At 45.8% G+C, this 15,913-nt stretch overlaps 2 protein-coding genes across 2 annotated transcripts in view; one reads left to right on the top strand and one right to left on the bottom strand.

The window, feature by feature from the left end:
• The window catches only part of LOC120900346 (kinesin-like protein CG14535), a 125,433-nt gene that overhangs the window by 75,269 nt on the left and 34,251 nt on the right, over positions 1 to 15,913 (top strand). The gene's annotated exons all lie outside the window — the stretch shown is intronic.
• LOC120900347 (cytochrome P450 4d1-like) lies at positions 5,086 to 7,314 on the bottom strand. Its single transcript, XM_040307210.1, has 4 exons — positions 7,108 to 7,314; positions 6,659 to 7,042; positions 5,950 to 6,582; positions 5,086 to 5,786 (listed from the first exon to the last, which is right to left on the bottom strand). Exons 1-4 carry the CDS (start codon positions 7,268 to 7,270, stop codon positions 5,443 to 5,445), a joined length of 1,524 nt encoding a protein of 507 aa, XP_040163144.1. The 5' UTR covers positions 7,271 to 7,314; the 3' UTR covers positions 5,086 to 5,442.

Raw genomic sequence — 15,913 nt, 5'->3', positions numbered from 1 at the left:
ATTGAGCGTTGCAAAAAAAAAAGGAAACCCCAAACGAGAGCAAAGGCAGGAAGTCTTCAAAATAATTACATCCTTAATCCGCTTCCATGTGCGCCAGCATGGTGCAACCAGGTGCAGCCACAGTTTCAGTGGTTGCCGGTTCAGTGCAGGATAATTATCACGACGATGGCAGACGCTTGCTGGCTTCGCACACCTGCTTGAACTCGAAATGGACTGTGAACTACTGAACTGCGGGAGGAGCCCAGCGCATGACCTGGTCAGGTGTCCACTCGAACCACGGATGATGTCAGTTTATTTACCGGTCGTTTGCTTTCTCCCACGCTCCATGTTGCCCCATCTAACAAGAGTGGTGCAACAAAGTCGACTTAAAAACTGTCAAGCTTTAGGTTCGTGTTTCGAAGCGTTGGCACGAAGCGAGGTAATATTTGTAAGATTTCTGTGTTCTCGTGTTCTCATACCAACTGCCGGTGCATTACATTCCTTGCCCGGTGCTACCTGTGACAGTGTGGCACATTCTTGCCATTCCTAGCGGTAACAACTAAGTTATAAAGCTAATTTCATGCTGCGGAAAGTTGTCCACTGCACAGCATAGTTCGTTCGTAACCAACTTCAACCTGAAGCCATTGGGACCGTGCGTGGTTTGGCAGTGCGGTACACACACACACACGTCGAGTTTGACAGTGTGGACGTCTTTATTGGGGAAAACGAACACTCAAGCTTAGGGACCCAAAGGTTTTTGATAACTATAAATGTGAGTAAGCAACATGCGAGGAATTGCCTCCGAGCGAAAGGCTGATAGCAACAAAACGTAACATGTTCGCAATACGACAGCGCTAAGACTGTGGCAAAGTAAAGTTTGATGCCCATTCCCACGTGTATGAGTGGCTCCTTCCACAACAACACAAGTAAAAGCTACCGGAATGGGGTTTTTGCTAACTGTTTCCATTTTTATTTCGCAAACGTCTCACTGCAAAGAAAAGCATAGCGAAAAGAAGCAAAAGTTCCATTCGCTCGACACACACTCTCTCTCTCTCGAGGGAAAAGGTGATGGACTAGAAATCCGGCCCAAAACTGTTCCGGCCACTTCCGATACTTGAACGTCCTTTTTTCCTTCCATCTTTCTTTCTTGCCGCACACTAACTGGGTACTTGTTTGAAGCTCTTGGCTTGGAGAAGCTGTCGGCGAACTGTTTCCATCCCTCCCTCTCTCTCTCTCAGCACATCTCCCGTTTCTACCCATAGTGATGTAACTTCCCGGGGCTGTGCCTTGCAATGGGATTCTGTTAGCTTGCTTGTGTTCCGGAGAAAGAGCAAAAAAAAAGGCGAAAGACAGCCACTTCGACCATAGTTTGCTAGCCCGTCCCCGTCTGTCTGTCTACTTATTTATTTACAGAGTAAGTAACAAGAAGAAGAAGAAAAAAATGCAGTAACATAACAGCCCGCCGACCCAACATGACACTGGCAGCAACTGCCATTATGCTTTTGCAGCCACCTTCGTCGTCGACCTGCCTTGCCTGTGCGGCTTCTTACTGTGACCGCCCGACCGAACGCGCCACAAACGAATGTCATAAATAATTTATGTGATTTTCAATTTGCTATCTGCCACATTTTGTTAATACCTTCTTCTTTTTTTTTGCACGGCCACGACCCACTTCTGTGCCGAAGGAGCGGAGAGGGAACAGGTGGGAGAGGGAACCTGCCAAGGCAAAATAGGAAAAGGATGACTTCCCGCTTCAGGTGACAGTTGTAAAGCAGCAGCTCGGTTGGGAATGGGATGGGAGGGGGTTGCTTTTTAGCTTTTTCCCCTTGCGCAGAAGCTTTTCTTGCACCACCCAGCCCAACCCTGAATCGTAGGGCTGGAGAGAGGTGAATCGTAAACGGAGAAACCATTACGGTTTGGTTTTATTTCCAATTACCTTTTTGAAATTGAGAAAACACCAACAAAAAACCGTTTTCCAATTCGAATTTGGAAGGTTTGTGTTTTTCTTATTCCCAACTTTACAATGGAAATCTCGTTGCAGACACACACACTCAGCGCAGTTAATGCGCCCTGTGAGAGAGAGAGGGTGTGTTGTTTTCATTACGGTTAATCAAAACACCCGCCGTTTTCCTCCCATTTTCCACTCCAAAACAACACACTTCAAAGTGGAATTTAACGAATAAAAAGCAGAAATACAATTTCAACACTTTCGGGCAGCTTTCAACGAAGCAACATGTAACATTTAGTGTGCACAAACAGACACACACACACACCGAAATACCCCGCATCATTCCGGTTTGGGTCAACATTCCAGACACACACATACACACTCTCACACTCATTTGGTAGTGAAATAAATTGGTCTAGACTGGAGCATTTTCCGGCCGTACTTTGTTCCGGTTTCCGGGGGGCTTCCGTTGCCCGCCGTCGTACTGCTGATGTTGACCCACATTGGCACACAAAAACACAATCAAACACCACCACCACCAAAGCCTATCGGTGTGTTTTATTTTTGTGATTTTGCCGTGCGGCTAAAGGCTGAGGTTAAAGTTTCACTTCCTGAATGTACAATTCTTGAGGCTTCGGGGTAACTTGAGCTTAAAGTTTGTCGTACATGGGCGTCTGTGTGTGAGTGAGTGTTTGTGTGAAAGAATGTGAAGGAATTTAGCTTCACACCAGTACAGAAACAACGGTACACACACACAGACACAAAACGACACCCGGCAAGGACTTTTTTTGCAGTGAAACCCGGCCCGGAAAGCCCGTAACATTCCAACCATACTTCGACCGATAATTGCCCAGCGCGCCCGGTAAATACTCACTCAATTAAAGTTATTGTTATGCTCCGTTCGTATGCTGGAAAGTCGTTAGCAATCGAATTTATGAGCGACACTGCGCCCGTGCGACCGCCGAAACGCCGGAACCAGAAACAGAGGGAAAGAAAATCCACGTGACGTACGCACGCAAGAAAGGAAATGTGAAACACGCCGAAACCACCAGCGCGAGCATAAAAATAGATTCCGCGAGGCATGGGGAAAGAAAAAAAAGCCTCTGTAGAACCACAGCGACCTACGGGACACTTTTCCTGGAACAATACCCAGCAGGATGCTACGATTCGAAGGCGTCCCCAACCTTCCCACCACCTGGTTTGCCTGCTGCACTCGACAGCGGCACCGTGCGCAATCAATACGGATGGACGTCCCGCTGGGCTGCGGGCGGAGAGGGATAGAAATAAAATCAGAACCAAAACAACTGAAAACCAAAACCAGTTTCCCGGGGAAATGGTTTCAGTCGCTCGTTTCTTATCGAAACTACCCCAAGCGCGGTTGGTTGTCTTCTCGTTAGTTTAGTCTTTCCGGCTCGCTGGGGGTAAGGCGCATTTGCTGCTAATCTACCTTTACGGTGGGTGTCCTGCTGAGCGCTTCTAGTGATGGTAGTAAGTCACCGGCTGATAGTGTTAGTATCGATCGCTTTTTATTATGTTGGGCAGGCAGGGATGGTAGTAGACGGCAAAAAGGGACACATCGTTCAGACTCATAATCATCATCGGTACGATCATTACCACTATTTGCGGGGGTTAAGAATTGCCCCACGATGGGGTATTCCAGGGAATTAAGGATATCCTGCTTTTTTGCCTTCCAAAAAGGGGAACACGAGAGGTGAGTGGTAAGAACTGAAATGAACATCAAACAATCAGGAAGCCAAACCCGGCCCAACGGAACGACCTATATATATATACACCGCCCAGCACCAATTCGCACGTACTTCAACAATGACCAGGTCGGCAACAGCAGCAAGAGCAGCAGCACGTCGGTTAGCATAAATTGCACCACCCGAAAAAACAGCCGGACCCTCAGTGGCCCAGTGACATCCAACCGAACACTACCTTTTTACCCCCAGTTTTCGGGTATTCTTTCCCTTACTCGGTCACGAACGGGTCCGCCCTGCGCGTGTGGTTACGCAACAATGGGCAATAAAGGGCACATTATTACTCCTTCACAATATTTATGCCCAGGTCCGGGGCAACCAGCAAAAACGGGGAGTCCCTTGTGCGTCTTCCTACATACAGGAACGAAGCATGGAAAGGGAAGTTGTTGGCTGCTCCTCGGAAACGCCCCAAAAGACTCTAGTGAAGCATTTCCCCTGGAACGATATTTTTCCTCTATTTATTTATATTAGCCTGCTCATAATCATGTCTGAAATGTCGATGTTCGCACTTTCCGGTGGGAACGCGTCCTGGAGCTCCCCGATGTTTTGCTATGCTGGACGCATATTCCTGGATTATCCGCATATTCCTTCCTTCGTTCTGTACCTTTAACCCAGACTACCTTTAGCGAAAGCGATGCTTTAGTAGTCGGTAAATAATAGCCTTTGAAATAGCATAACGTGTCAGATATCGGAAAAAAGAAAAGGTAGAATGAAACCCCGAAATTGGCCATCCCCCATCCATTCGGGTAGACGCGCTGTGACCGATGGTGTGACAGACTATCCACACAAAGCGCGGCATTGGAAACGAAGGTGAGGTTTGTCATAAATAAGTGGTGGCTGTAATAAGTTTCCCAAGGTAATGTGAGTTAAATTGTATGGCCACGCGGGAAACGGATGCGTGACGAATTTTGACAGGGCACACGATAGTACTGTAGCCGCCCAGACCCGGTTCACCGGTAGACATGGGCGCTGGTAGAGTGTGAGGAAGTTTATTTTGTCTGTTAGAAAGGTATATTTTACCTTCAACCTTTATTCCGTCGTGCACCAAAACTGAATAAGTCAAATACACAATCCATTATTATTCTTTGCATGCAAAAAGAGCGCCAAGGTGAGGGGTTCGGTCGAAGCAGAATTACACATTTAAAGCCGAAAAACGTATGCACGTCGTATAACCCGTGGTCGTGGACACGTTTGTTCCGGCTCGTAAGCAATGGAGTTGGGTGAACATGATAAATCAAACAAAGCTTATTTATCTTTGGATTCGGCTCAATGTACACATATTTGCACAGAGAGAAAACGCAAGCAAGCGAATGTAAAGTTTACGGATTAACCACTGTTGGCGAATGTAACACAGAGGAAATGCATGGAGCAGGAGCACAAATAAAGAGATCAATTGTGTTACTTTTGGAAATGGATTTTGTAATGTTTGAGGTACGTTTTAATAATCTTAAAATCAAACATGAACGAACCCAGCTTTAAGAGCAAAATATTCCGTTTTGCCCCTAAATGTATGCTAATTTTGTATAAAAGTTCGTAATGAAAAGAAAATTGCATACGTTTGGGCTGTTGCTCAAGTCAATCCTGTTGAAATGCTTTTTTTTATATCGAAAGAGCTTTTAAGTACCCTGACACACACCTACACGTTTATCGCTTTCCTATTTTTCCAGAAAAATCAACCACCCAAATGCTTTTCCTAAGTATATGTCTGCGTTTCAATCTCACGGCCCCACTCCATCAACCACTACTACACGTCAATCACGCCGTCCGTTTCAGCAGCTTCACCGGTATGCCCTCGGTCGGTCGAATCACCAGGTCCGTCTTGTACCGTATCCGCCCTGCCGACTCCCCGGGCAGGATCCGGTAGCTGGCCAGCAGCTTCACGATCGTTACCTTCATCTCCAGCAGCGCGTACCGCTGTCCGATGCAGTTCCTCGAGCCGGCACTGAACGGGATGTAGTCGTACGGGCCGCGCTTGATTTCGTTCGCCTCCGAGAACCGCTCCGGATCGAACCGCTCGGGCTCGGGGAACACGGTCCGGTTGCGGTGAATGTTGAAGATTTTGATTGAAATCGATGTGCCCGCCGGGATAATGGCGCCGTCTACGGGAACACCGTCGTCCGTGCAGGGATGCCGAAAAAAGAAAGCAAATGAACGCAAATGAAGATTGATCTGAAGGACGGAGGAGCCCTAAAAAACGGCCCTCACAAGCAACAGCATTGAAGGACCGGTCGAAGAATAGAATTGGAAAAAAAAACTACTCACTGATCTCCATGTCCTCCAGCAGCTTCCGCCCAATGATTGGCACGGGCGGTACAAGCCGAAGCGATTCCTTTATCACCATATCGAGGTACTTGAAGTCTTGCAGCAGCGCGTTCGTGAGCGGAACTTTCGTTTTTTCCTCTCCCAACATTCGGTCGATTTCCTCGTACAATCTTTGCTGCACATCTTGATGCTTGGCCAGATGAAGGATGGTGAAGGCGATGCCCGACGTGGTCGTGTCGTGCCCTTCGAACATGAACGTGTCCACCTCCTCCCGAATGTCGGCCGTGCTGAGAGGCTTTCCATCGATCGACACCTTGAGCAGTTGATCGAGGAACGTGTTGCGTCGCTTGGAATAAAGATCCTCTTCGTTCACGTCAAACTCCTGCTTGCCGAGCCGTTGCTCTTGCTCGAGCTGTGCCCGCCGGCTCTCGATGACGGTGTTGGTGAAGTGGTGCAGCTTCTTGATTACGCGCCCTTGCTCCCGGGCGAACGGATACAGGAAAAACAGTGATGGGAACTGACGCAGCAGACTGAACACGCGTCGTAGGAAGAACACGCTCATCTGCTTGACGGCTTGTGCGTACTCGTTGTTGGGATCGTCCTGCGCATGGATGCGAACACCCATTGAAGTTGCTAAGTTAGGAATGCGTTGAATTTGTATTAAAATTCTTCCAAAAATTCTGCTCATCCTTCAGAGACTCTCACTCACCACAGATACTATCCAACGCGTACAGCGTCACATAGTCGTAGATATCAAACTCTCCCTTTCCAACATGCTTCTCCAGCTTGGAGATCAATACATCCGCTTCCTCATTGAACACGTCAATAAACTGGTCCAATATCTTGAAGTGAAACGCTGGCGTTATTATCTTGCGCCGCTGGAACCACTTCTCGCCGAACGAGATCAGCAGCCCTGTGCCCAACCATGGCTCAAGATAATCGTACACGAACGATTTCTTCGTGGTTTTCGCAAGCAGTATCTTTTCCACATTCTTGGAGCTGGACAGATCTAGCACCAAATCGTTGAAAGCACCAATAATGGCCACATCCTGACCGTAGCGTTTGTGAAGCCCAACAACGAGGTCAAATATATCTAAAAGACAACCATAAATGATGTATATTCGCATACAAATACTGTACTTGTACCATCGTTCTTACCTGGAATACTTTTGTCTTTGAACAAATAAAACGTCCCAAGAAAGTAGCTCGACTCTGGGCCACCAAATTTAGCCCGAATAGCCAGCAGCTTCTGCCGTTGCTGATGGTACCTAAGCAGCAGATAAGCCACGTACACGGCCAGCAGCGTGACTAGCCAAAACATTCTCTAGCTTGCAAAACAGCTGCGCGTAACACTTTCTCGTACGGTGGACACTTATCAACTGAGCTTGGGGAGCATCCAAAACATTGGCTTTGGATTTTCGATGCCTGTTATCGCACGCTAGGTGTGGTGGAAGATTGATAAGGATTATCTCATCACAACCTTGTAACAGTTGATATGTGTTATCATTGTAGTTGAATGAAAAAAACATCATTCATACAGTAATTTCATTAAACCAACAACAAGATGACGATTAATTGCTGTTACTATCGAATTATTATCGCTTAGATAACAGATTAAAGTTACAGTATCAAATTCTGAAGGTGCAATATTGCTTATCGGCCATTCGCAGAGGCAATTGAATCGAGTAGTACTTTGCACTCAAGCTGTCTGCTCCGCGTAATGCGTTTAATTGTCCCCCCGCTAACTGGTGGTCATTATTTTTGTCTTTTATCTTTCGTCGCTTGATATTTGAAGCATTATCCAACCCACCGTAGATGACAGCAGTAAGCGTGACGCATGAAAGACAGCGTTCATTTATGTTTGCTTCGCCCGCTTTATCCGGTGCAACGGAAATGAGTGATCTTTTCCCATTAATTTAGCAACTGTTCAAGCACTCTTCAGGGACAGCGCTTTAATCTTTTTCCCCACTTCATTACTACGGCTACGGTATGCTTCCGTACATCATGCTCTTCATTATTGTATCATTGTACCGTTTTTGCATGCAGAAGTGTGCAAAATGCAAAACAACGTGAAATAAAATAAGACTTCAAAATAACTGCCAGCTTAAAATTACTCTGCTTGGGGAGGAACGGCATTACTTTTCATTGCACTGCAAGGATGCGCAAAGCAGTACCCCTAGACGTGGAGTTGGTTTAATTTGGCTTACCGACGCATTAAGAGGTGTGGTGAGAAGAATTCGTCCGTAAAGGGGGAAATTAAAGCATACTAAATAGTAAAGCATGTACAATTTTTACGGCCTTTTCTCCAACTTTCCCACTTGTATCGTTTAAAAATTGGTAAAACATCACATGTATCTTCGTATCTCTTTCTCTATCGTGTGCTTCGAATTCGCCTTTTATCTTGACTATTGGATTGAGACGCATTAAACGCACACCAAACACCAGATGCGGTTACTCTTTTGATGATAAATGCAGCCCGAAAGAAGACACACATACACATAAAAAAAGAAATAATCACTCCCTCTTCATCCCTGCCGGCATCAATTTGTAGCGAATACGATAGGCCTTCAACGACAACCGCATCCATAGGCAAACAGACTGAAAGAAATCAAACAACCACCGGCAGGAGATACTCCAAAGCATTGTGCTGATATCAGAAACACCAAGTAGACTGAAAAAAAACGACAAGCAAAAAAAAGTGGTGCAACATTTCCATTCCCCCTCTCGGGTGCATATGTTTGTGTTTTTCATTATCCATTATCCTGACCGTGTTTGACAAGCGGAAGCGGTTTTGGAAGGAGCTGAGAAAGGGACAGAAGGAAGAAAGTCGAGAAAAATGGCAAAAAATCATCAACACCATCAAAGTAGATTTGGCGCTTGTTTTTTCTTGTGTGGTACCGAAAAAAACATAAAGGCTGTTTTTATGCCATTGCAGACGATAGTCTGACACAGTAGAGTGCGGCATCGAACAAATGGACAGAATATCAATATTATTTTACGATATTCCATTGATTTTAGTGTTGACAAACCATTTCAACTAAGTAATCGAATATGTTCATCTTCATGCCCCATTATAATTGACAAAAGTTTAGTTTTGCAATGCAAATTGCCTGACTTCAGGCGATGTATCGATACTAGTAAGTGTAGAATATAAGTACTTGACCGCCTAAAAGTATGCAATTGATTTATTCGTTTTCTTTCATATGTTAACTCATACACTTTGGAAAATATGCGCTTGGGATGTATATTTATTGCTTCTTCCTTCATAATACAATTGCATACCTTCAGGCGCTTAACAAGATAATTTTAAATACAGGTTCCGTTTAACCTTTGAATTGAAAACTCTACAACTCATCTTATGACCACTAAACGAACACTGTGCGACAAATCCTTTCCTATCGGGTTAGTGTAGGCCGATTTTCACCGATCTTTCCCTTTACTTTTTTTTGCAACTTTTCCACAAAACCTTTTGTTGCGTATCTGCACATGCGATGCACTTGCCGCAGCTGTGTGCATTTGTGGTTGCTTTTTTTTCGTGATTACTCGAATCGATGTTTCCCTTTGTTTTGTGCCTCTGTGTTTGATGCCTGTTCGGGTGTGCCTTTTTGGTGTAAAACAGATTGTCAGAGGGAACAAAACCCCCCACAAAGACACTCATGCCCTTCGCGCTTAAAGGCAAAGCCTGTTCGCAGTACAGGTTCAGTAACTTTTGGATCGGTTTTTTTGTTGTTGTAGTGCCATGTATTTACATCCTCTCCGCCTCGGAACAAAGGATGCATGTATCAACGGGATGATTTGTGGTGTGGATATTATTCACGTTTGATTTACGGCGCTTCCGATTGTGACTCCCGCTGGGTAGGAAATGGGGATAGAATGACGTTCGATATTAATCCCAAATCTAGCAATGCACATACACACACACACACACACACACACACACACACACACACACACACACACACACACACACACACACACACACACACACACACACACACACACACACACACACACACACACACAAGTACACTCACCACATGCAGTCCGAGCGTACTGGATTCGTTTGATAATTTCCGGTACGTGTTGTACGGCGCCTGCGGGGAATAATTTGGCCCTTTTGCACGGTGCATCCATTCTCCTGACGTTCTGCTTTGTCTTACAAGATTCTGCTACTGTTGCTCTATCGCTCATTAAAGCCACAAACGGTAATTCGTAAGCTGTAACGCTTGAGTGAGGTTGCTTCCTTTAAATATTAATGAGCGCTTCCAGTTGTGATACATATTTAACGCAAGTGCAATACTCCTTGCTTGCAGTAGAAGTATTTTGTGGCTATTATTTTCAAATGGATTTTCCCTGTTTACTCAATCGCGCACTATTGAACGAGCAAACCCATTATCGATGCGGGGCCCCAAGTCAATCGGCCAAACGAGTGTTTGTTTAGTCTTGGTGACTAAACCCGACCATCTTATTTACACCGAATTTGTGCAAACGATTTGTGCTTTCTTTTCACCGATAATGTCACTCCGTCACAGCATGAAAAGGAATCGGTTGGACATATCTTGAAATGGAGCGTAAAGCGCCTGGATCGATAAGCAGCTGAAATTTGTCTCCCAAGTTGCTGCTATTCCGAACACACACAAAAGACCAATGGAATAAAGGACCCGGTTTTGGAAGCTCATCTCCGTGTCCGGAATGTATCCCGGCACCCGGGACAGTTGATAAAGCAGTACGCAGATGGCAGATGCTGCATCAGCATCATGTTTGTTCTTGGGTTGCAAGCAAGCAACCGGTCGATGCTGAATCGAGAGCATCGGAGTTTACTTTTTCATCATTGTCCAGAGGACTTTGAAGCAGACAAGATGGCAAAACCCAAGATCCAACGCTCCCCAACAAGCCAAGAAGACCGGCACACACAAAGAGGCGTACCATGAATCGGGACAAAGCGCACCGGCCAAAGGGTCAGCTGGCAATGCGGCATGCCAGCTGGTGTCCAGTTGCATCCAGCTCTATTTATTACTCTTGTCACAGGCCATGGTACCGGATAGGGAAAGAACCTTTTAACCTGCAGCACAAACACTGGTGACGCAACTGGGAGCCAACTCGATTTTCTTTGCCGCTGAAGTGGACGGTTTCTTGGCACTGTGGCACGAAGAGTGCGCACTCGTTATTGAAATTATCAAACCCATAAAACAATCTTCGCCCTTCTTTGTGGGGCCGAGCGTATTGAATGAAATCGATCAGATAATAGAAGATGCGGCTAGTGACTGCAGTGCACTATTTGCAACATATTGCTTGTGGTGGCATTCTGTTCCGGCGCAGAAGATGATGCTGCTGAACTAATTTATAGAAAACACATTTGTTCTGTACGGGGGAGCTTGGGAAATAATTTCGGTTTAAGATAAAGGGATTTGAACTTTTAATTAACAGATGTTTTTTTCTTCTCTTTTTCAGGTAACATATTATTCCACAATCCAAAACATCAGTTTTCTTTGTATTCTGAACATCAGATTGTAAGTACATGCCACTTGCAGTCTTTTAAACGCTTCCAAACTTTTAGTAACAGCAATCAACATCCTCGAGACTTTTTCCTCGGTTGTGACACATTTTGGAACTTCAAACTTCCCAAGAACCACCAAGAAGCGCAATTATTCCCTTATCCACATCTTGTCCTTCTTAACTTGTATGGGCTCCCGTTTCCACACAACTTCATTAAAATGGAAAACCTGGATCGGAAATTCAAGACGGCCAGCGCGCACACGGCCGTCTGATTCTTCAATTTTCCAACTGTCACCTTGCCGGGAATTGTTCGTAACTTTCAGCCCCAGCCCAATCAACCCGGGCTGCCCGGGGAAGGAATGTACAGGTACTTTGGATAATACCGACACCGGGGGCGCCTCATTTTAATTGGATTGTGTTTAATTATCCATTAGCCAAAGTTTTGACGGTAATTTCCTGCCCGGCTACAGCCTGCACCGGTTTGACCGATCCTGGGTGACCTGGCGCCCACAAAAACCACCAACCTACCGGGCACATAGCCGTAGTACCGTAGTAGTTCAAGCGGTCATGGCAACGCATTAACCCCTCAGGGGAAAGGCCGCAAATGTTTCTCTCTCTCTGTGTGTCTTTATCGTGCTCTGATCTGCTGAAGATGTCTTCTCTTTGAGCAGTCAGTAATGGGACATCCGAGGGCCCCCAGTGGTCACAGAGAACTGGTCCAAAGCAAGGCACCATTATCATTTAGGCTTGCACATGCTCTCCGGCCGGCTCCTTTTGAGCCGGTGATTGTGACAATTTATATCTTCCAGCTCAACAGAACCCCCCGCTTCAGGATAACCATTCTTCACCAGGAACGACGCTCCGGGTGGGATGAGCTCGAAAATCGATTTAGATTAAATCGATAGAAATTGATATATTAGCTAAATAAAGTTGTCCTCTGGCATGGTGGCGCCAGACGAGCGTACGATGAGATGCTTCACCATGGTGAGCGTGCACTTCACACGTAGTGCCGTTGTCCGCAAACCGCAACCGGAATATCAATGAGCTGCAGCTGTAGTGGGCATGTACATCTACCCAGGAACAGCCGGGGACGGGAATCTGCACTGCAGCATAATTTGTGTCCGGCGCTGGTAAGATGGATGATTCTTCAAACGCCAGCTTTTCAAAGACCAGCAAGACTAACGTTTTTTTGCGGGGATTGAGAAGACTTTCCAACAGCACGATGATCGATTCAGTGCCGAACTTTGTCATTATTACTATTATGTTGATTCCAATTTGAGACACAGCTTCTTGCAGCTCAACTCTGAAGAAGTCAAAAAGTTGATACGAGTTGAGTTCGTTATGCACCGACCTGCCATTAGTGAAGCTCATCCATGCATGCATACCATCAACCATGGACGGTCATCTACTACCATCTTGCCCTTCACTGTAATGGGGGTCATCCCACCGGTGCTGCAAAATCGAACACCACCATCCACGAACATGACCTCATAAAAGCCGGGGTTTTGCTTCGGTCAGTTCTATCCGTCGTCATCGTCGTCTAAGGTCGGCTCCTAATGATGGCAAATAAATTTTGACATGCATAAAGCGCCCCATGCTGCTGATGCACTCGATCTGAGTTAGAGACAAACGGGACAGGAGAAAAAAAAGGGACGACATTCATCCATCTTCCCCCTGACACGGAGCGAACGGCTGTGACAGAGGAAAGCAAACATCGTCCAACAATTATGGGGCCAAAGTTGTCACTGCCGAGGCGTATAGGATTGCACGGGAGAACAGTGTGGCCGGGTAAGATGCAAAAGAACGTGATCAAATGAAGTTGGCTCATTTATCTCCGCCGGGCCCCGGGACGAACTTTCTGCACTTTCTGTGTGGTGGAACCATTCTCCCTTAGTGCATACACCCACAAAGAACCGATGTTCGGGGATGTGTTTGGAGGTTTGTTTGTCTGCTAACGAGCTCTGGCAAATGGAAACAGCACGAGCATTGTGTGCCGGTTGTGCGTGCATGGATAGTATGCACCAGCAGCCCTGCACTACTCCTGGTAGCTCGAGAAGCTTTGATGATGTGGTTTTGGAGTCGTTTGGAGTCGAAGTCATAATAGGATTGAAGCTTTAAGGGCGTGTGCTTTTTTTTCTTGCTCCGCCTCTCGTTTGATTCCTGCCTGGTCCTTGTCTAGTCCCTTTTTCTTCCCACAGCCCCGTTTCGGGATGGACAATTAGGAGTTTGATAACATGCTTTGTTGTACGGTTACGATTCCGTGTCTTGATAGTTTTATGCTTTTACTCCGCTGCTCCGACCATCGTACCGTGTGAGCTTTCGGGCCAGCGGGAAAGTGCAGCGATGTAAGCAAACTAACGAGCTTGATGGGTTTTGTGCCGCACTCGACGATGCAGTTGTGTTTGCTAATTGCCATGAGAAGTTTTGCTAATTGAATGAAATAATCAGCTAAAGCGACGATTCAAATGCAAGTGCTCTGGGGGGAAAAGTTGTTGTATCGTTTTATGTGACAAATATTTGCATTAGAAGTTAGACCTGATGAGCTGAGCTGGATTAGCTGCAACTGTAATTAGTGTGAAAGTTTCTTTTAAATTGATTTTAATGACTCAATTCTTATCAGATATGAATTTAACAAATGTAAGTAATCATTTTTTTTTATTATCATTTCTTAATAAAAGAGATTTAATTCACATTGAATAAACCACGTGAAAATCATATTCTCTTGACCGTTAAAACAATTTTCACCCAAAACTACCATGACTGACAACGTGCTGTGCTTTATAATTCATTTACTAGCTTTAAGATAAGCCTTTCGCATCCTTCTTCAGCTTTACTTTACCTCCACAAACCATACACAACAACATTGACACAAACATCTTTGCACTGCTCAAAATGGACTACCGGCCTCCCCCGGCTCAATTAGCCATTCCGTGTATCGTGATAATGTCCCCGAGACATAGAACAGTGGTGGGATGTGTTGGCGCAACCGAAATCCCCGGGACAACCATTATACACCATTGTCTTTTCCGTGTCCCAAACCATCCCGTGCGAATGCCATAATCCTATCACTTACAGCTGAGCACATTTTAATCCACGGCTGAGAAGCGCATTCCCCATACTCACATTCACACAACGAAACCCACCCAACAAGCTCCCAAAGAACCAGTGGAACAGGACACAGGAACGCCGGGAACACGAAAGACACCGTACGAGGCCGGCGGTCGTGCAAGCTTTAATCGCCAACAATCTTTTAATCTGCTTCGATGGTGCGCGCTACTTCCCGGGCGCTTCTCCCGGCTGCTCATTGCCACTAATGTTCTAATCCCGCATTGTTTTAAATTAATAATCTCATTTCATATTCCCGTTATGATTTCATTAACTGGCATCCTTTATCCCGCCTTTGCCGGCGTTGTGTAAGATTGCTTGTGTACGTTCCTTGGCAGTTAGTAATCTGCTCGCCGAGAAGTTACCAACAACGGCTATAATAACCGTGCCCACCAGTTCGAGAGGTCCTCCTTGTTGGAGGTCCTTCCGAGTGAACATTATCAATATCATTAGCCAGGAACCGGGACGATACGGACACGGTACGTATACGTACTGCGGGGCCTTAAGGTGCTGGCGTGGCTACTGCAGAGAGAGAGCCCACACCAAACGACCCACCGACTGCCGCAGTATGTTCACCGGTGGTGGAGTGCGAGAAGAGCCTAACGAAGTCATTAGCATAAAACCGTAATGTGTCCCAATTAATCATAATGTGAAAAGTCTGCTTGTCGGTGAATAAATTAGACTCCTCCTTCCGGTGGCGCTGTTGGCCAGCAGAACCCGGCGAAGACTCTCGCGCACCGTGGGCTCGGTGGGCCACACGCAAATACGCCAAAGCGTGAAATGTTTAATTCATACCCGAAAGTCCAAAGAAAGCGCGTGCTGGTCTCGCGGGACCAGCTGGCGTGTTGGTCGTAGCAGTGTTTTGGGCAGTCAGTAAACCACCGAACCGCTGGCGAACGCTAGCCTAAGCAAAACAAAAGGATTCGCAAACACTGTGGTGAGCGATTTTTTGTGCCTTGTGGACTCTTTGCTTTTTGGCACGACGTGTAAATATAATTGCGCTTATTTGTGCGCTTATGTCAACATATTTGGGGGGGAAAATTAGCCATTATTAATAGGATTTTGGGTTTCGCAACACGAACGCTGGGCGGGTTTGTAAACAGTCGATGATAATTATCTGAAATGGTTAGATTACACGAGCTTAATGTTTATTGACTAAACCACGTTTATTGCTGAATTGGCTAACAGAAGTGTAAATGGATTATGTGATTACCGTTTTGCTCAGTCACACATGCTTTTTTGTGGAAAACTTGCATGTTCCCCATTTGTTGAGTTAAACGCCTAAAGCTATGCAATACGCAAGACATAATCACCTTTTTTCGATTTATTCATTGAATTGCTTAACTATTCTGCTACCGTTTTC

The sequence above is a fragment of the Anopheles arabiensis genome, chromosome 3, assembly GCF_016920715.1.
Source record: "Anopheles arabiensis isolate DONGOLA chromosome 3, AaraD3, whole genome shotgun sequence".
Classification (NCBI taxonomy): Eukaryota; Metazoa; Arthropoda; class Insecta; order Diptera; family Culicidae; genus Anopheles; species Anopheles arabiensis.
The sequence above is the reverse complement of the archived record's forward strand: the minus strand, read 5'-3'. Positions and strand labels throughout refer to the sequence as shown.

Coding starts and splice junctions, on each gene's coding strand:
- LOC120900347 (XM_040307210.1), bottom strand. CDS start 7,270: ATGTTTTGGCTAGTCACGCTGCTGGCCGTGTACGTGGCTTATCTGCTG. Junction 7,043..7,107: donor CAAAGACAAAAGTATTCCAG/GTAAGAACGATG, acceptor GTTGTCTTTTAG/ATATATTTGACCTCGTTGTT. Junction 5,787..5,949: donor GCTGGAGGACATGGAGATCA/GTGAGTAGTTTT, acceptor GTGTTCCCGTAG/ACGGCGCCATTATCCCGGCG.